We start from the raw sequence: 20,920 nt of genomic DNA on the forward strand, positions 1-20,920 counted from the left end.
ACAGGGTTTTATTTCACATGTGGAAATACCTGTCCCTTGATGGTAAGATGAGAGACGCTATTCATACATTCACTTCACCTCAAAACGTTCAAAGACGGTTTTACAGAGTCGCATATCCCTGAGCGCCCTGCTACTGGAGAGATTAATAACAACAAAAGAAAGTGGGGAAATAGAGTAATGCCCATCATGCCGTGTGGTATTATGCAGATGAACTTAGTGCATGCCTGGGCAGCTTCTCTCTCTCTCAGTGAGCGCTTGAATGAGGAGGATTAGTACCAGATGTTCAGTGGGACGCAGTTGCCAGCCAATAAGTAGGAGGGTCGTTTGGTCTGTGGGAGGGGACTAGTCTCCAGTGTGTAAGCTGCTGAAAATTTATTCTAACAGGTAGTTTAAAAACCAAACAGGTCAAGAACAGCAAGGCAGAGGACATCTCTTCAGTAGTTCTGCCTCTGTGGATGAGCGCTCCGCACCATGCTGAGCAGGAAGGGCTCCTGTGCCGGGATGATGATGAGCGCGGCGCCCGCAGTGGACCGAGGCAGGGTCGGAGAGAGGCTGCAGGCTGCTCTGGCCGGGCTGCAGGAGCTGCATCTGCTTCGGGACAGACAGGGAGAGATGGTGAGCTGGGCACTCCGAGTGGACCGAGAGGAGCCGGTCACCTCGGTGCGCACAGAGCCGGAGAGCCAGAAGAAGATGGGGGCTGAGGAGCAGAGGCTGGAGGCGACCCTGTCAGCGCTGAAGCAACAGCTGGTAGGGCAATGTTTCATATTATGTATATTAGTTTAGTGAAAAACCTGGAAAATACATTTATCAGCTGTGGACATTATGTCTAATGCAGTTTTGATTTAACACAAACGCACTTTTCTTGTATTTTCATATTTAAAAATATTATTTCTCTTTAGAATAAACCCCCAGTTTGATTGTTGCCGTCAGCTGATGCTCATGTGCATTCCGCTTTCAATTATTACCAGACACACTTTTTTCTCCTCTCTCAGCTGGGGGTAGGAAGTAGGATTGGTGTCATAAATCAAGGTTCACTGCAGGGCCCACAAGAGGTTTAAGTTGTGTGTATGCACGCGCACTGAGTGCATGTGGACTGCAGGAGGGCAAACCTCAATCATTAACGGCTAATGTCAGGAAATTAAAAAAAAAAAAAAAAGAGAGAGAAAAAAAGAAGGTGAATTTAGCTGTGGATGAGGATGTCTTTCCTGAGAGGGCCCTGAGTGTCAGAGACAGCTGGCTCTGTGAAGTTTTCCATGACAGGCTTTTTCCACGGAGACTGCTGTTATAATCATTTGGAGGAAGCACAGGGGTTAAGGTGCTAGTCCTTACAGTCCAGCAGCACTGGAGAAAAGCATCAAAGGGCGCATTGTGAAGTGCTCAAATAACATGAGGTTTACATTTTATTGCCATATATCCAAAATAGACTTGCTGATTGTCAAGCCAACTTATATTAAAAGGGTAAAAAATCTAACCAACAGCTGTTAAAGAACCCTCCTTATCAAAACTTAATAGAAACCATGTGATCCTGCATTTGTGCACAGAGGCTGCAGCATTAATTAAGTTGAGCATCATGCATGTAATAAAATCCAGGTTTTATTTTGGGAACCACTGTAACAGTAAATATCCTGCTCATGCTGCGAAACAAGCAATCCTTCATCCCCCACCCCCAAGCCTTCCTCTTGTAGTAGTTTACACAATGGCCAGGCCTTCGCTGTGGGGGAGAAATGAGTTACCCACCACTTATTCCTCCTTGCTCCCCCATGTCCTGCTGGGGTTAATCATCAGCCACATCTGAGTTGCTTTTGTTTCTGTGATGGCTGTACATTAGAGCTTCGTTTATCTGAACAACAGGCCTTGTAATTGTACAAATATTCAGATTTTTGCAGCAAAGTTGCTTTGCACGCTTGCATATGTGCACCAGGCCAATCTATGTATTGTTGTACAGCTGCACAAATTAGACTTAGAGTGTAACTTGCAACATTTCAACTCCTTCTCTGCTGAGTATGTTTATTAAGACTGAAGTTTTATTGCTTATTTTGCAGTCTCGTCTTCGCAAACAGGATGTAGGCTTGAAGACCCACTTGCAACAGCTAGACCAGCAGATCAGTGAGCTGAAGCTGGATGTGAACAAAGCCTCCACAGAGCAGCTGGAGAGTGACAGCAGGCCAAGTTCAGGTGTGTAGGTGCACATGCAACCACAAAACACACTATAGTTGTTTACCTTCATCACAATTGTTGCCACATGCACCCGACTGTTGATTGGACACCACTTCACATGAGATTGTTTCTCCTTTCAACAGGGTTCTTTGAGCTCAGTGATGGCGGCTCTTGTTCCCTGTCCAACTCCTGCACCTCCGTGTACAGTGAATGCTTATCCTCCTCTCAGACGAGCCTTCTTCTGGTTCCCACGAGTCCTGCGAATTGTCACATTAGCCCATCACTGCAAGTTGATGTAAGCCGTCGACGTTCTGCTGATGAGAGCAGCACCCATCCCAACCCCCCACGGGGCACAGGCTTCCATCTGGGCAGCAGCAGGATCAGAGCAAGTGCTATAGGCGCCGAGCAGGCACGACCGAGACCTGTGTCAACAGGTAATCGCAACTATCATTCTTTGGCCACAGACTCTCCTGTAGTGATAAGAACCACCAACAACTATTGTTACTAAGCAACTCAACCTATATTTTGTGCCATAATAACATGTAATCTTTGAGTAGGTTCATGATTTGAAAACTGAATGACTGTTTTTGTGTTTATCAGGTGATCTTGATAGAATGATGGCTCAGGGGCTGGGCTGCTACAAATCTGTGGATGCAAAGAAACCTCCAATGTGTCCGAGCCTGAAGACTTCTTTAATGGACCCCAAGTTCCAGCGTAATCTGGAGTCTCGCAGTGGGAATGAAGTGTACCATTACCCCAGCCCACTGCACGCTGTTGCTCTCCAGAGCCCAATCTTTTACCATGGAGGAGAATCAGGCACACCAGGACATCTGGAGGGGCAAAGACCTCACACAAACTTCTATGACTCTCTCCAGAGGGCACAGAATGGTTATGAATCAAAAACCCTGGGTTACATTGACAAGATCCTCCAGCGCAGCATGAGCAAAATCCAGAGTGACACAGATACAGAGACTTTGGATGCACACAGCAACTATTGCAGAGAGTCTGCTGAAGATGTAACAACGTTGTCTGATGTCTCTCAGAAAAGGGTATCTACACCAAGGCCTCTTCCAGCTAAGACCACAAACACCAACCCTCATGAAAAAGACCAGAAAAGACACTGCATGGCATACTCCAGCCCAGACTCCGCTGATAACTCAAACCACAAACAGCCACAGAAAGGCCCCGAGGTTTCTTACCGGTACTCCTATCCTGCTGCCATGAAAGAGTACACCTCTGATGAGGTCACCTACTCATCCTTAAAGAAGAATGATAAACCAAAACCAGGCCATACCAACATAGAAAGGAACTGGTCTGAGAACAGAAGTGCAGCCAATCCAGAGTCAAGACCACATGAGAGAAATGGTCATCGACAAAGAGCAGCAATGGCTCACAGCTCCAGCACAGAGGAGAGCCAATGCTATGAAGCTCACAATGGACATATAGCTTCACCTGAGTTTGTCCATGCCAAGTTTGTTCCTGCTGGATCTCAGAAGGTCAAGGTCCGGCAGGCAGACCGCAAAACTAAAGCTGTCAAACTGAAGCGAAAGAGTAGCGACAAGCCACGAGCAATGAGGCATCATCACAGCTACTCTTCTGGTGAAAGGACCAGAGACACCAGCGTCAAGGGGGAGCTAAGAAGATCGAGTAAGGGAAAACTGAGCCAAAAATTAGCCACTGGGCACGCAGAGGAACACCAATATGTTACAGGCTCAGACTGCTGCCCCCATAGTCCAGGACTCATGTGCACCCGCAAGGGCCAACTGAAGCCGCATCCCCTACCTACTGCTCCCAAATCCAGCAGAAGTCGCAGAATGCAGTGTGTCGAGTTTGAACAGCCTGCCGAGCAAAGGAGAAGGAGGCAGACAAGCATGAAATGGCAACCAGATGTTGATATGTTTCAAGCCTCTTGTGCTCAATGTCAGCGGTCAAAAGAACCCCAAGCTCGGGCCCAAGGGAGAATGCAGCTGGTCCGCAGTGTGAGCGCCAAGCCAGGTCAGTGGGTAGGACCTGCACACCCCTTCCACTCCTCCATCTCGTCCAATTCATTCTTCCAGAGTCTGAATGCCAGATATCCTCCAGCACCTTTTCAGGTCTCTAGTCGTTACCCGCCCAGGTGCGAGTCCGAGTATTCAGCTGAATGCGCCTCGCTTTTCCACTCCACAATTGCCGAGAGTAGCGAGGGAGACATGAGCGATAACACCACCAATCGGTTTGGAGATAGTGAGTCAAGCCAGAGCTTCCAGTCCCTCTCAGACTCTGACAGCAGCCTGTCGCTGGACGATGACGGAGACCAGGTGGACAGCCACGAGGAGGAGGGAGGCCTGGTTTGGGCTGACGCTGCAATGGGGCCCACCGCCGCTGGACAACCCCTCAGGCAGCTTCCATCCCAGCCCGAGCCAGCAGCCTGCCGCATCAAAGCTTCGCGAGCCTTGAAGAAGAAGATCCGCCGGTTCCAGCCGGCCTCCCTGAAGGTCATGACCCTGGTGTAAAATGTTCCCCCAGGCAGATGGAAAAAAAATCTTTAAAAAAAACACAGATCTGTGGGAACTGCTATAACCATTTGCCTTTTGGACTCTCAAGGCAAACAGGAAGGACTGATTTGTTTAAACTAAAAGAATTAAACCAAAACTGTGCAAAATTCTTCATTATTCTAAAGCATGTATAGCAAAATTGTCACATTTAATCTTGATTTAAAGACAAATAGTACTTTGTTGTGCTGTAATCAAATTTCTTAATTGCATGTTGCTGCATTTGTCAATTCCAAGGACATTTCTGCAATGAAAATATCTGTACTGAAAAAAACAATCTTTACATTTTAATGGCAAATTACTTTTCCGGTTTGTTTTTAAATTTGCTTATTGTTTATAACTTTTTTCAGGTTTCACTCATTAGAATAAACTCATATTTAATGAAAATGTAGGCAGTTTGCTCTGTTTTTTTAATGCTTTTTCTTCATGTATATGAAATATCATTCTACAGCGTTTTATATCACATGTTTCTCCCCCATTCTAATATAACTTCCAAGTATATCCTTATTTCATTGAATACCTATTAGACATGTTAGGGACAAAGAATTCTTCATTTTTAATCTTCTCATTCATCCTACTGTGACCGACCAGTTTAGCGTAGAGAGCTTCCACAGCTCCTTATCTCATTTCCTGACTGCAGCTCTTGGTTTAATAAGCTGCAGCCTCAGCAATCAAACCGGGCAGCCTTGTTTAATTAGAGGGTGTAACTTATCTGCCTTGTTCATTTAAACACAAGTAAACACTTGCGCTTGTAAATACACAGTCAGTCTAGCGAGACATTAAGATGATGGCAGCAGAAGTTGGGGTTTCTGAGGAGAGCCACAGTTTAAAATAGAACAGTTAGTGTGTATGGCAAAAGGGCGCACAGGATTTAGAAGGAATGACAGATGATAAGAAGCTCCTCATTTCTGAGCTGTCATGAGAAGCTTAGTCAGTGGGCAGCTGCACAGAGTTGCCAAATAATCTAATTCCCAAAATCTGCCTTGGTATCTTTCCATTAAAATTCTTTCAAAATGCGGGGTGAAGAAAAGGACACTCGTGAAGGTAAGCGGCCCAAACATGAGTCCTCTCCATTTCAGTCATATGTAATAATGTTTTCTCTCATCACACAGCCACCGTGACCTTAAAGTTCCCTACTAAGAAGCTTACAGGGCTGATAAACATTTTCAGCATTTCATCAAATTTTGCTTTGAAGTCATGCTTCCCTGCAGGGATCCCGTCACTATGGAGACCATTATTTTAAGACTCATGAATCATTTATTTTGTCAAACTCTCGGTGCTCGATAAGTAAGAACTGTTCAGATTGGTTTCACAAAAGAGAAGGCCTTTTTTTTTTTTTTTTTTTTAAATAAAATAGTTCTCAAAAGAACATATGTTAATTCAAAAGCATTCACTCCTCTTTTCTTTAAACACAAGGCAGGTTCAAAGGGCAAAAAACCCTCCAACACATCAATAGACATCATTTTAAGTTTTGAAACTTGCCACAATTGAAGTGGCTTATTAGGGCCGGTACATCCAGCTGACCTCTGTCCTCTCCGTCAGACAGACAGCAAGTCTTTGGTGGGATTAGCGCTGTTGTTGTGGACCCAGCTCGGAGGGAGCGTGATGGGCACTGGACTTGTCTTTGATGTTGCGGATAGAAGGACTGTGTCGGCTTGACCTTGCGTGCCTCACGACCTTTCCAGTTGTAGAGCTAGCTCATCTCTGAGGGAGCATCGCCTCATAATAGAGAGGTCAGGGGCCTCGTTGTACACTCGCCTTTCTTGTTTCTGTGTTTAACAAGCCTCTCAATTGCTTTCTTTTGACCCCTCACTTTGGGTCCTTAATGAGAAGGTGAATCCACCTGTCTACTGCAAGTCCCCATGCTGCTATTTGATATTCAAAATAAATATGCAGGAGCTATTTGTACCGTGACTACATTGCATAATTGGATGCTGGATTAAGCTTGGGAGTGAAACCTCAGGGACCTCAATTGCAGATGTACAGATGCTCACAGGCAAATAGGATTCACTCATGAATTTTGTTGTTGTTGTTTGAAATTGAGGGCAGATTACAGCCACGATGCTATATAGAAAAAAAATCCTGGATTTCCTACTGAAGGACTATAGATGTTGTGTTGGGCAAATTGTAAATGATCATGTTTAATGAAAATCTTTCTTTGTGAACCCACAACAGCAAGTTGGATCATTTAATCACTACATACAATAGGTAATTCACCAAATTCACAAAACTACTTTTCCATTTATTCTAATTGATGGAGGTACTGAAGGAACCTGAAGATCAACAGATTACTCATCCTTGCATGTGTTTTCTAAACCAGTTTGCAGTATGCTGGTCAGTGTCTAATGGGGTATAAATAGGTGTAAGTGTAAATCTGCCCTCAGTACTAGTACAGGTGAGCTAAAGCAGGGAACGGGACACTGAGCTGCTTTAGTCAGTGATCTTATTACATGGAGACATACATTTTTTCCTCTCTGCTTTCATGTATCTTATCTGACAATGTATTCATAACCACAGTATTTACAAAAAAACTGGTGATTTCAAAAAAACTTTGACCTTTTGGCATTGTTCTCCAGATGTAACAGTTTTGTGACAGTGTGATATCTGTAAAACAAGAACAACATTGCAAACAATTGTCAGTGCGAGCAGAGAAAGGAGCTAGAACAACAAAGGGTGTGCCATGGCGAGACACTAATTAAACTTTGACTTGGTTCACATCGGGTGACAGAGGGAGGAGGGGCTCTCACCTCACGTGTGCATGAGGTAATCCCAAAACCCAACAAGCACCCAGCCCTTCCCAGTCTGTCTCCACACTCAAAACACATAATACCCGAGTTGTATCTGCGTTATCTCTGCGTCAGTCATTTCAACATGTCTCTCAGAGCATGTTTGGTCCTCATACTTTACCTTGTAGTCTTAAATATTTCTCTGCATGTTTTCGAGACAGTGTAGCTTCCCTGGTGGGAGAGAGCTCTGGGCTTCTGATATAAGATGCGGATTTACTATGTTGACAAGTCTGAGCTCAGAAACTCATTACCTCCCTGATGAGAGGAGCTCTTCACTTCAACCCAAAATGCAACCCTGAAAGCGTCGGGGGGGGGGGGGGGGGGCGTCATGCCTTTCCATCGTGCTGCAAGAAGGATTAACTTCAGTCTTAAGATGTTTAAATATCACCACCAAATCAGATTTGCTCATAAAAAAACATATAGAGTTACAGCGAGACTTAGTCAAAGGCAGATGTTGCAACTCAGAGACGCAAGTTTTTGCTGATGTGAGGATATTTTTGCAAGCCACAATTTCAGCTCTGACATAATCTTACAGAATAAATACCACTTAAACCCCAACCGCAATTACATAAGCGTTTGGATGTTGTATAAAATTTTGTAGGATTTTGAAACTGAGAAATTTGAATGATTCGATTTGTTTTGAATTTGATTATAACCAAGTGTGTGAAACGCTGTGACCACTTCATTGCATCAGTTGATCTATAATATAACATTTTGGACATGAGGAAACCTTGAAAAACGTTTTTCATATGTGTCTTTTTAAAGAGTCTTTAAACACCGAAGCACGACCTATAATGACGAGAATATAATTTCAGTCATCTAAAAAGATTGCTTTGTACAACACAAATGTGAAACTGAGTTTAACAAGCTTGCCAATTAGCTCCAGATTGTTTCACCGAGCCCTACTTTCTCCTACAAGTTGATGCAGTGGGTCACTCTAGGACAATTCATTTGAAATAGTGTCCTTGTGATGAGTTATAACTGCAGTGGAATAAGTTGATTTCAGAAGTGCTTGACAAAAAAAAAAGAAATAAAATACTCCAATTGAAAAACAGTTTCATACATGGATTTATTAAGGTTCTGCATTAGTCTTGAATGTCTCAGTATGTTTTGTCTGGTAACAGTGAGTCTAATTTAAATCCCCGAACACAAAAAATTCACCAACGGTTTCATTTTATGAGACCAGTCAAAAAGTACATGGGTGTACACGTCCCTATAAACTCAGCATGGTGAATTAATTTTCCTTTTTTTACAGGGAGCCCAAACTTCAGTTTGGGTTTGTTAGCCCAGGTGTTCACAAGCACAAACTTAATACAGTAAAAAAAAAAAAAATAATAATAATAATAAGTGGTCACTTTCACAATGAGAGCAAGTCAGATGTGCATACATCGAGCACACTAATTCTTATTTGTGGTCACGTAAGCGTCTCTTATCTGATCTGTGGGCTGTACAATTGCCAAGTCTGCTGTGGGATTTAGTTTGTTCTCAGCTGAACAAGAAAGGATGGAGCAAACGTCTGCACTTGTAGATATAACTGTAGAGAAGACGCTTGCACACAAGCTCTAAGCAACTACTAACTAAAAACCGATAAAACTCAGACAACCAAGATCAACAATGCAAACTAACGGACAAAGATGTCATTGCACCAATCTTACAAAGAGCAATGTTTTTACCAATTTATACGTGAAGAAGGACTTTAGTGTCTTTTACGATGAAGACATTTTGCTCTGATACCTGGAGAAAGTATTTTTTTTAAATACCTTGCAAGAGTAAACCCACCCAGAAAAAGACCTTCTCCTTATGTCAACATGCCAAAACATGTAATTATGGTTCAGTATTAACAAAGCCTCTGCCATGTGTATTAATGCAAAATAGTTATTTCGAGTTTACATCAAAACATCCACAGGAAACTCCAATATTACTGAAGTGCATCTTGACTGAGCCTATAGGCTAAAACAAGATAGTAACATAGCAGAATTTCGATTAAATATGGTGAATGTTGTTTGCGTGAGTCCATAGATTTTCCAAACAAATGTTCAAATGTTCACACAACCATTGCTTTCACATCTGAAAGGATCTGGGATGTATGCAGTCGAGTTCAGTGACTGCATACTCTTATTGAGATGAGTGTGTTGACAAATAAATGTGCACGCTTTAAAAGATACTCCGATTACAACTCTACATGCTGTCTCAGTAGAATTTGAGTGATTTATGAGGTTGAAATGATTGGCACAGAATATTTGGGTTTGAGGTTCCTCTCACTGTTTTCCACAACCTCTTAAATGCAGACACAGACGAGGGAGAAAATACTTTGGGGAACGAAAACTTACTCATAATTGGTTGTAAACTAAAGTGTTGCAGAGTGACTAAGCTGCACAGTTAATTAAGTTTACAGCGTGGTGTGATAGCCTCCAGTGAAAACAGTGAGATTCACCCTGATCCTCTGCAGCCCTGATCCTGGGGGGATGGGCTCTGGAGCGTGTGTGGTGCCTTTTGTCCCTTTGCTTACTGTACATCTGAATAGGGCTGGACCGGAATGTCCAAGCTCATGAATGTCAATTGTCTTGAGGGCCCGAGTTAAGAAGCAGGCTTCTCTGCGTGTACAGACGTGGACAATGGAGATAAAGAATGGAGAGACAAGACGATAGAAAGTCGAAGAAATGACCGGGAAGAGATGAGAAACTGAAGATGAGTGTGAAAGATCCAAAGCACAAGAGACAGACCATGAAGCCGCAGAAAATGGGGAAAAAAGGCACAGGGAGACGTACAATGTTGGACTCCTGCGAGGCTAAGCTGAACCTTTCCTCAAGCACCACCTGCTCCTCTTTAAGCACATCCTGTCATTTAATACCTAATCCCTTCATTCACTCCGGTGTGTTTACTAACCATTGTCTCAACTCCCTTCAAGCTGTGGTCAAGAGGTGGTTCAAAAGTTCGCAGTGTGTGGAGAGTACGCACTCGGGGTAACAGAGGGCATTGTGAGTGCATTCGCCCCCGGCCAAGCAATTGTGTAGGTCATAGAAGGAGACTGTGCGTGCAAGTGAAGGGGTCTTGGGGTTCTTGCTTTTGAAGCCAACATCAGCACGAACAAGCCAGAGCTGGAAGGGTAATTGCACGGACTTGTACTGCACTGTAATCCTCTCTGACTTTCAATCAGTCTGAAGATAACTCAGCATAAACAACAACAAATACAAAGATGCTCATTGTTAATGTCAGCATCATACAATGACAACAAATAAAAAACGAAATTATATTGTTGAGGAAAAATGCATTAGAAGTGTTGATAAAATAACATTTCCATTCAAAAATCATGAGGGCAATGTGGCCGGACTCAGCCCAAGTGAGTAATTAAAAAGTATCCACTTTAAGAATGTTTTTTTTTAAATTCCTGACAAATTACCTACTTTAATGATAAAATTGACAGAAGTAAACCAATACTTAATTTAACAAAAGTGTATTTATTTCGCCCAGTGATCAGAAAGGAGCTGAATGATGCCTTGGTAGTCAGTTATGAATTATAAAGAACTTTATAATTAGATGCTATTGAACAGTCACTAATGCATTTGGTAGTTGAGGATTAATTTTTACTGTAACTTGAGTCCTTTTTTTTCTTTTTTATAATCGAAGTACGATGACTTGTAATGAAGTCCGATTTCGGTAACCTAACAGTAGTTGTATTTTGTTGTCATTTTAAACATTTCAACCTTATGTTAATTATGAAGTCAGGGGAAGATTCCAATGATTTTGAGTTTTCCTTTTCAAAGATATTATGGGTAATCAGCCTATACATGTTGGAACATACCACTCAAAGCCATGAATGCCACAGTGACACTGGGAGAAATATCTCTATGTCACTTAAGGATCTGTTAACACCCGCCACAGTCGTGTATATCGGGTGATCTGATCGTAAGTGGACAGCTCTAAGTAGTCCATTGACACCTGGCATTTGAATGTGTCCCCACATGTGCTGAATGATGTTTAGTCAATCCACATCATTTCTTTTTACAAAGAGTTTTGCAATTCAGTCTGCCTGTTTCAGGATGAAGTGATGATTGTTCATCCTGCGACGAGAAGGAATGTCTGCAGGGACCTTCAGTGCAGTCCTGATAAAGTTTCAGGAGAGGTTATATTGACCTGTAATCTTGTTAACGTGTGTACTTTTTTGGTGGACAAGAGCATTGCGTGGTAAAAACAAAACAAGGGCCTGAACAAACCCGCAGACCAACAAGCTTTCTCAACCAAAAACAGTGCAGCCACGTGACCACTCAAATGAGTGAGATCCGAAAAAATGAGACAAGTAATCCAGTAATCCCTAAAAGGTTTGGCTCAAACATGCTTGTGTTTCTTGAAGTTCAAAGTTTATTTTTTAAAAAACAAACTAGCTGACTCTTAGAACAAGCTTTCGTGCTTGGGTAGTCAGAAATAATTGCTCCACGATCCCCTTTGTAGGTTTCTGGGACACGACACTAGGTGTGCAGATTTCAAAAGAAGTCTTAAGCTCATGAGGGAAAACAGCCCAGCAAATGCATTCGTGAATACGCTTCAGGTAAACAATGCTGTTTCCTCTTTTATCAGTCGCAGTGTCTCTGTGAGGATGTCCTGGCAGTTTTATGAGCAGGATGTCCTGTCTCAGCTCAGAGGTCTGCCCTTCTTTTGTCAACCCCGAGGCTCTAAAACCGCTAAATTGAACCTCCCCGGCCCCACATATCCTCAGAGAGCTTTAACTAAGTTGCTTTATCTTGCATTTTCTGGCCTCTGTGGGGTTTGTCAACTGGCTTCACCAACAAAAACACCAGTTCTCAGTATGAACAAAAACAAGGCTCAGCCCTTGTGAAGCGACGCGAGAGCTCTGAAGGAGGACATCAAAAGAGGGGCGAGAGTGACAGCTGGTCCTCCTCTTGGTCTGGCCCCCTGATAAGATCAGAGTGACAGGGGAACATGGTACCCAACAGGTACCTCCCTCCCACCCCAGCACCCTCCTCGCTGCTCCATATGGCTATTATCAAGACCCTCACCTATCTACATATCATTCTTCTTCCAAGTATTCAGGCTTTTCTTGCTTCAACAGAAACATCTGTAACATGTGCTCCTTTTACAAGTATGCATTCATTCCCTCTTGCGGAGAGCTCTGCGGGCCTGTAATCTCTTTTCTCCAGCTATTTCAGTTATCACCCCTCACTATTTGTCTGCCCTTCACGTGTGACTGGTCTCCCCCTGCAAGACGCCATAAAGCAGTTGGGAGTGTTCTCAATGACCACTTGCTTCCTACAGCTCCAAACCTAATGCCCTTTAGTCTAACACCTATAAAGATCTCCTAGACTTTGGGCAAAGGCTCCCTCTTGTCTCGTTGTAGCTAATGTGCTCCAGTTAAAGGTGGGTGCAGCTGGCATGTTGTGAATGGTCAATATTCTGTTAATTTTATGAGCACTAAACTGTTTGGTAAACTCAATAGTTATATGACTCCTCATGCTCTTTGGCCAACTCCATGATTTTCCTCCTTATTTCTAATTGCTTCTTTTTGATGAGGAAAAACATGATCAGTGTAGACATGATGACAAATTAAAATGGGGGGTGGGGGGGATGCACACACACATTATTCTTTTTCCAGAACATGGGAGGTCATCCAATTAAATTTGATTCAGCTGGGGGAAACTGCTCGTTATGTGGGAAACTGCCACATTTCCTTGGGGTCAGTAACTTGCTGTTGGGTTTGTTTGTCTTTGTCTCCCAGGTATAGTTAGTGGTTAGCATGCGCACCCCCATAAGAGGCAGGTCCCAGCTCGCAGGTGGAAACAATCCAACTCTGAGAAATGGTGGAAGAGAATAAGCACACCCCAACTCAGTCTCTGTTCTTTATATCCTATTGTTTTGTAATAGTCTCTATTTCATCTTTTTGTTCTTCTTCTTTTTTTCTTTTTTTTTTCTCTGTGTGTCTTAAGGCAAGAAGCAAACAAACAGAAAACCGCGAAGCAGACAAATGTAATTTCAGCTGGCTCCACTAACACGTTGCAGGACACCCTGAGGTCTTGTCTCTGAGTTGATTTGGACACAGCGGCCCCTCTCTCATCGCCGGGGTCAGGGGTCGTGCTGGGAACTGGCTGATCCTCTGTGTGGTATCAAGTCACTGCACCTATGGGAAACATAATGACGACAGACAGGTTCCAACTGTTTTCACCACTACATCAACCAGCAATACAAAAAAAACCCCAAAAAACAAGGTTTACAATGTGTACATTACTCAAATGAGTAAATACATGGATGGATGTAGCAAAAGACTTTGAATTATTAACCATGTACAGGGAACTCACTACAGTATAAGAAGAATACTTTTATATTTTTCTTACATTTCACTTCTTGACAAGTAAATTGTTCATGGGTGCAACCTGCATACTCAGATCTGCTGCTTATCCCATAACTGTATATTCTTAAATATGTGGCACCATTTAGTGATTAAACAGGGATTCCAAAAGTATAAGATTTATTGCCAGGAAGGACTGGAACAACAAAGACATATTCTACTCAACACACATTTCCTTACTTTCTATACATGTAGGTTTTTCTTTCACTTCTGTGACTTTTTAAAATTGAATAAAAAAAACAAACATGTTTAGGCCACTCATATATAATAAGATATAATATGTCTATATATATACATATATAATAAGATCGGTTTAGTGAAAAATTGACCAAATCATACTTATTTTTGCAATTTATAGCTTGCAAATGAAAATGACATACACGTGTAAGAGGATTTCTGAGAATTGCAGGAGTTATTGAGTGCAACAATCATTGCAATAACTTAAGAATAATTAAAACAACAATTTGCCATATTTATAAGTAAGATATGGTGAATTATTAAAACCAAGGGGCAAAACACAAGCAAAAATGTTATCATTTTAACAAAATTTTGAAAATCTCTCCAAACTATGAGTCATTTAATGCATACCACAACTATTCATTTACTTATCTTTTTCAGTATGGAAGAAATGTGAGATGATAGAAAAGTTACAAATTACTTTACCTATATAAGGAAATATTTTCACCATGAAAGAATTAGTGTAAATATATTCACATGTGATAAGAAAGTCGTATTTTTCAAAGGGAATAGGGATGAAAAACATTTTGAATGATCAGTATTTTTGGTGTTTTCATCTTTGGATCGGAGCAGTGCTTTAGCCTTTGAAACATGACACAAACCAACTGCTTATCTTTTAACTTCTTCAACCTTGTGTACCATAGATAAAGTTCCGCTGATAAGAAATTAAATTTATCAGCGATAGACTGAGTAAAAACGTTTAAAACGACATTAATTATGTTGATTTGAAATGTGTGGACAAGTGGGTTTTCACAGTGGTTCTTCAAGACAACATATGGTGGGCCTTCCTCTATCGCTCCTGGCTGTTAGCACCACAGCTTCCTGGCATAAATATGTTAAAAGGGTGGCAACTGAACTTCCCTTTATGGCTCTTAAGATAAACATTAGCACCTGACAGTGAATGTGCTTCCAGATAAACCAAGATTAGTCTTTTGATTTATGCCCTGGTGGCAAAGATGAAGGGACTTCAGAAGAAAGGCCATCATGAGCGGGTGATGGCTAATGTTTCATGATCTAAACGGCAGAAAAGTGGATAGATCTTGTGGATCTGGACCGCAGCTCCATGAAAGTCCCCCCACAGGCCTGGATGATGACATGTGGATGATATGTTTATATGGGGTGTGTGTACTGAGGCAGTAAATCACCACAGGGCTGCAGTGTAAGGAAGGGTGACAGCCTATCTGGGGCCCCATGTGTTTTTAGAGAGCAGGGGGCTAGTTTGGGGGTAAACTCTGTCACTCAGAAAGAGGCTGACCTGGCAGATTTGACCCCAGAGGTCCTTTGAACAGGACAACCCAGGGTGACACTTTGGGCCAGTTTGTTGGGGGATTTGCACATGAAGGACGGAGGATTTAAATGGTCTCAAAGGAGGATTGCAACCGAGATCTCTCATCCTTTTTTTTTCTGTGTGTGTCTTCCATTAAAATAAAAGCAGATGAGCTTCACATCTTTCAAAATTCCCATTGGAGAGTAAATATATGACTCTATTTTTCACTTGTAGCCCAGCGAGGTCAAGTTTTAACATCAAAGAATCACTGACACGCTACCTAACTTCAGTTAACCATATGCTCAACTGCCATTGATAGACCCTGACTATCTGCACGGTTCATACAGAGTAGGGTAACTGATAAAACCGCTGCCACATGACAGGTTTATTCCCAGAAAATATTTTGCATGGGTTTGCTTAAAAAAAAAAAATAATAAAGCCAAAACAGCCTTGCAAAACACTGTGTTGGTGCAAAGTACAGTGACTGAATACATGTTGAAGCTTTTGAAACATGTTAAGTAAACAGAGAGTGTTTTATTCTCAGCTAAAGAGCTGATTTTAAACAAAACAGGTTAGCGAGTGAGATGTTCAGCTTCAAAACAACAATTACATTATCTTTTCCATGGGAACCTTTCACAAAGAGGCCTCAGTTTGGATTATGGAGTCACGCTATCTCAAGGCGCCACTCGACAAATGCCGTAATCATTTAATAAATGAGGTAAAAGATGACAAAAAGGGTGACACACACATCCTCAGAGGCTCCTGTCAGACTGCACTCCAGCAGCCGTCTGACCTCGCTCACTATAAATTGACAGCGCCACACTCATGGCTCCCTAGCAGATCTATTCTATTGATTAAAATTGGGTGTGCTTGAGTTGGATCAATGGCCATCCCTTTTCACTGCTTTTTACAATCTCCACCAAACTCATATCCTCCGCCGGAGAGATCGATGATAGCAAAGACATCCTGTGCAGGAGTGGGTGTACAGATTTGGATTTCCTCCTCTCCAGACAGGAAGACTATTAAATCCCAAAGGGGAATAAAAGGGAAAGAATAGAAGGAGAAGGATGAAGTAAAGGCAGTATGGTAGAGAGAAAGTCCAGCTTTGATGCCGGCTCTGTGTCTGTATCTGGTGTCCAGCTGACCTGTGCTTACAGAGCAGATTAGCTTTGGCAGTTGTTTCTGCAGAGAGGGGGAGAGAGAAGGGCCTAATCTAAAGCTTTGTGTAGAGATCCTGAGCCATGCAACATAAAGGCCTGAGTGGGTATATGCTGTGTTAAAAACTAAAGGAGAACTAAAGGAGAAACTCTTCTGGCCTCATCGAAAGACTGCAGCACAGAGATCCATGGAGCAGATTAGAGTGTTTACATTAAATTGAGATTTTTATCCTGACATTCCTGTGGAATTAGGTGTGCTAGAGCCAGGAGCAGATTCCTGTCTCAAGTAAGTTATGTGTGCCTGCAGTGAGAGGCTTCTTATTTTGGTGGTGTGACAGACAGCGCATAAGCCAAAGCTGCACGCCCTTGCACAGAAGGGCACGGCTTGGGCATATCTCAGTGTGTATCCACCTAACAAACACCCCAGCTCTCCAGGAGATCCACTATGTGTTGTCATGGCAGTCCTCCAAACACAGTAGGGATGTATTTAGGGGCTTTGTACTTCCTGTGTTTACCAAGCGTCTTGGGCAATCCTGCAGTGAGGCACAGGAGGTTGGTCTCCACAACAGGCCACAGTGAAGTCTACTAAAACTCTATAGAGCAGAAACACAGCCAGAGAAGGGAAGCTAATCTGAGGTGACAATACTTCGCTCGGACTGAGCCGCTATGTCACTTCTCCGTCTTGTGAGTAGAATGCTAATGACAGACATCCGCCCATTACCTACCCTTACTGCTCATCACTACTTACCTCAGCCACCACATCAGTACACTGCCGAACTCAGCGTTTGACACACTGTTACGCACGGGATGGGATATCTGTGCTTCATAAGTGGATTTGGCCACCAGGAAACCAGGCTGTTTTTATAGTAGGATCTCAGTAAGGGTAAGAGGACAGCGGCCCCTTTTAGCCTGACATCGACATATATAGCCACCTGCAATCTGGGTTGAAAGTCTAAGTAGCTTTTCCAGGTGTGACATCAATTCACCCCAACATCCTTTCTCCTCACTGCACGCACATGCACCAGTAATGGACTACTGTAAATCCTGTGTAGCACTGAGTCTGCTGGAGGGGCGGCAGCAGGGGAATAACTGCAATCAATCACCTGTTGTAAACATCTGATCAATTAAGCAGTGACATGAGTTGGTGTTTAGCATAATGAAAGGGCAAGTCTGCTGCCCCGTTGATGAAAGGATCTTTACTGTTGAGGCTTTAGCACATGCGGGAGTCAATATGACGGAGCTGCAACCTTTCAGTAAAAAAGAAATGATGTCACAGAGTTGAAGAGTTGTAATTACTCTTTAATAAACAATAGATTACCGGTATGTACATTAGTTATTTCAGTTTCAGATGATTGCTTGGCATTACTGTTGCGTAATTTATCAGAATGACCATTGATGTGTTAGTGTGTTAACAACTGATTACCGTACACTTATGCAATTAGTAATGCAGTTACAATTACTGACATGTAAGTGGGCTGATCACTCCTTACCTTTTTTATCTTTTACTCAGTTGCTTTCTTAATCCAAGAAATCCAAGAAAGTTTTGATCTAAATTACAAATCAGTATAAAATATATTTGGGTTTTGATTATTACTACTACTACTACTACTACTACTACTACTACTACTACTACTACCATCACCACCAACATCAACTATACTATGTAAATATTTTGTAGAATAAATTCTAGAAATCTCACCAATTCTTGAGTATTTCTACTGTAATCATGAGGCAAATAAAACTGCCAAATGTAGAATAAAAGTAATGTCAGTTTTATACTGTAATGTATCATAAAAACTAAGCCATGGGTGAAAAACAGAGTCGTGTTAACTCAAGAGAAAGAGAAAGGAACAACAGTCAGCTGACTGCTACACATTCACAGCGCTGTGCCATTTCTTCATGGCAAATCTGACATCGCGGCCCCCTGTAGTGTCCCATCCTTCATCCCTGGATGAAACTTGCTCCTAATGAGGGGCTTAGAATCCCAGCCATTACTTCATCACTGTCCAGGGCCTGTCTTTTCCATCATGTTGTGCAGCCTATCTGCGCTTGGCTTCTTTGCCGCTTTACTGTTCAAAGTGCTCTGAAAAGCGAGTGCTGTGAGAATTCAAGAGGAGGCTAAACTCCTGTCTCACTGGTGTACGCAGATAAACGGATTCACCACGGCACTCAAAATAAAGTCAGTGAGAGACCCATCAGCTCTGCACACTGATAATCTTGAAAATTGGGGTCGTTTTATTTTCAGAAGTGCCTCGTCATGAGTTCTAATACATCTAGCGTGATGCCACTAAAGCCTTATTAACTTCATTGGCCTCTGGCCTGAGCATAATATTACAGGAGTTATTCCTGATCTAACTGGATTTGATGTCTAAAAATAAACATGAAATGGTGGATGGATATACATACTGTGGTGCAACATCTTTTAAAATGTCATAAAAACTTTTTCCTTGTTCATGACGAGAAACTTTCCAAACTGGAAGTTCAGCTGGTTATCACTCACTTCGAGGCCTGTTTCTGCACCGCTGAAGCGATCTACTTTGTCTGTTGCTATTTTTTTTTTCTCTGAACAAATTTTGCTGCTTTTCTTTCCAAGTCAGACTTGTGAACGTATTCGAAGATGAAGCCCCACTCGTATAAGGGAACCACATTGGAAACCCCCAACGCTCCTGCAAACACACGCATTGTCTCCTGCCAAATAATGTCTTTCGATTGAAGATCTTTCTCATTTTAAGATGTTTGATTCTGGAGGCAATAAAAGGATACTTCTTCCCCTACTAGTTAGATGACTTCAAGTCCCCCCCCCCCCCCCCCCCCCCAATACCTTGGTGGCCTTCCAGGGGAGTCCCGCCCCACACTTTAAAAACCACAGACTTAGACATTATGTTGCTCGACCTTTAGTAAAGCCCTATGAAGAAAGTTGAGAATTGACCACAAATTACTGATGCAACCGTACATCTGTTTTTTAACCAACATAACAAATCATTTTTTTACAGACAGCCTTTTCTTTGCTAAACATTCCTGATTTGAACTCTGCAAAATTGCACAGCCACCCTCAGCTTGTTGTCCCCCTAAACTAATTACAGGGTGAGCAGTGTAATTAACCTGCTCTATTCTAATGTTAATGCTAAGATAACAGGTTCACATTTTCTGGTTATCAACATGTAATTACACCCATTATGCTGTCAAAACATTGAAAAGAAGCAAACCGTCAAATTTATTTAGCCTATCTATTTAAATACAAAAAGTTCTTGCTGCATAAAGTCAGCGGGCTCGGTTCAATACGCTCTGAGCAGAGAGTGGCAAAACGAGTTCCTCTTTACACACAAACACAACGTGTCTGAATGAGCTTTGGTGTGAGGGTTCTACCTCATGGTGTGAGGTGCTTTTTCATCTAACACCCTTTCACCAAATGTCAATTGGCAAATAAGCCCAAGTCTACCCCCAAAGAAGGCCCTGATTAGTCCCATTCTCTTTATAAAGGGGGGCAAGCAAGAAGATGCTAAACACAGACAAATAAAGAATTATAGACCTTAAATGGTTTCCACCTCACACAATTCTAATCATTTTAAATCCTCTGAACACACAGACGCAGAGAGCACTCAAATACACAAGGCAAGCCCAGGACCACTGTGTGACAGTCGTCTTATTTATGGTACTCTTTTTTCCCACAAGAAAACTGACTTTGGAGGCTTGAAAGGTTATCATCCAGCGATCACAATAAGAAAGGAGACAAACAGGCTGAGGAAGGATGCCAACATGTCATCTGCACTTCAAAAGGTGCTCATCTCTGACAAGCTAAAGACACTATGCAGCACATGAGCCTCTCAAGAAGACCCCAGTAAGTGGAAAAAATAGCTTTTATGGCTTTTAAACTTTCGCTGCTGCAGGCTTGTTCCGGTGTGGTCATCAACAATGACTTGGGTGTGTACGTAGCGTGTCTGCAGCTCCACGCTTCCCTGATTCTTGTTTTGCTATCCGAACAGGCCTGAACGACACACCCCATGTCACTAATGCTGCCCCAGAGAAGACAGGAGAGTGGATCAGTCACAGACATGAGAAAACCAAGACATCCTGGACGCTTGACTGCAATCAGACAGATCAGTACAAACAAAGGCCATATAGCATCTATCATTCATGACAGATGACGAAAAAAAATGCTTTCTATCTGTGCATGAGGCGAAAAGTTAAAAGTTCCTGTGAGAGAGAAAGTTGCACAATCCTATCATCACAATCTAAAACTTTTTGGGGATTTACAGGAAAGCAAATCCATCTATAGATTCTTCATGGACAAAGCAATTAAAACAAGTGTTTGATGCCTTGAGCATGACCTCAGGCTTTAATTCAGCTTCTTGACATGTAATGACCCAATTATGTCCAGTCACCATGTTCAGATTGGACAGCCAGTCACTGGGTTCAACCCCACAGGT

The 20,920-nt window shown here is 42.4% G+C and overlaps 1 protein-coding gene across 1 annotated transcript; it reads left to right on the forward strand.

The window, feature by feature from the left end:
* The first annotated feature begins 206 nt into the window (after positions 1-206).
* Positions 207-5,072, forward strand: dact2 (dishevelled-binding antagonist of beta-catenin 2). The gene is made up of 4 exons (XM_080480993.1): positions 207-747; positions 2,043-2,175; positions 2,301-2,591; positions 2,758-5,072. Exons 1-4 carry the CDS (start codon positions 472-474, stop codon positions 4,647-4,649), a joined length of 2,592 nt encoding a protein of 863 aa, XP_080337119.1. The 5' UTR covers positions 207-471; the 3' UTR covers positions 4,650-5,072.
* Positions 5,073-20,920: the final 15,848 nt, after the last annotated feature.

This window comes from Lipophrys pholis (genome assembly GCF_963383615.2).
Source record: "Lipophrys pholis genome assembly, chromosome: 15".
Classification (NCBI taxonomy): domain Eukaryota; kingdom Metazoa; phylum Chordata; class Actinopteri; order Blenniiformes; family Blenniidae; genus Lipophrys; species Lipophrys pholis.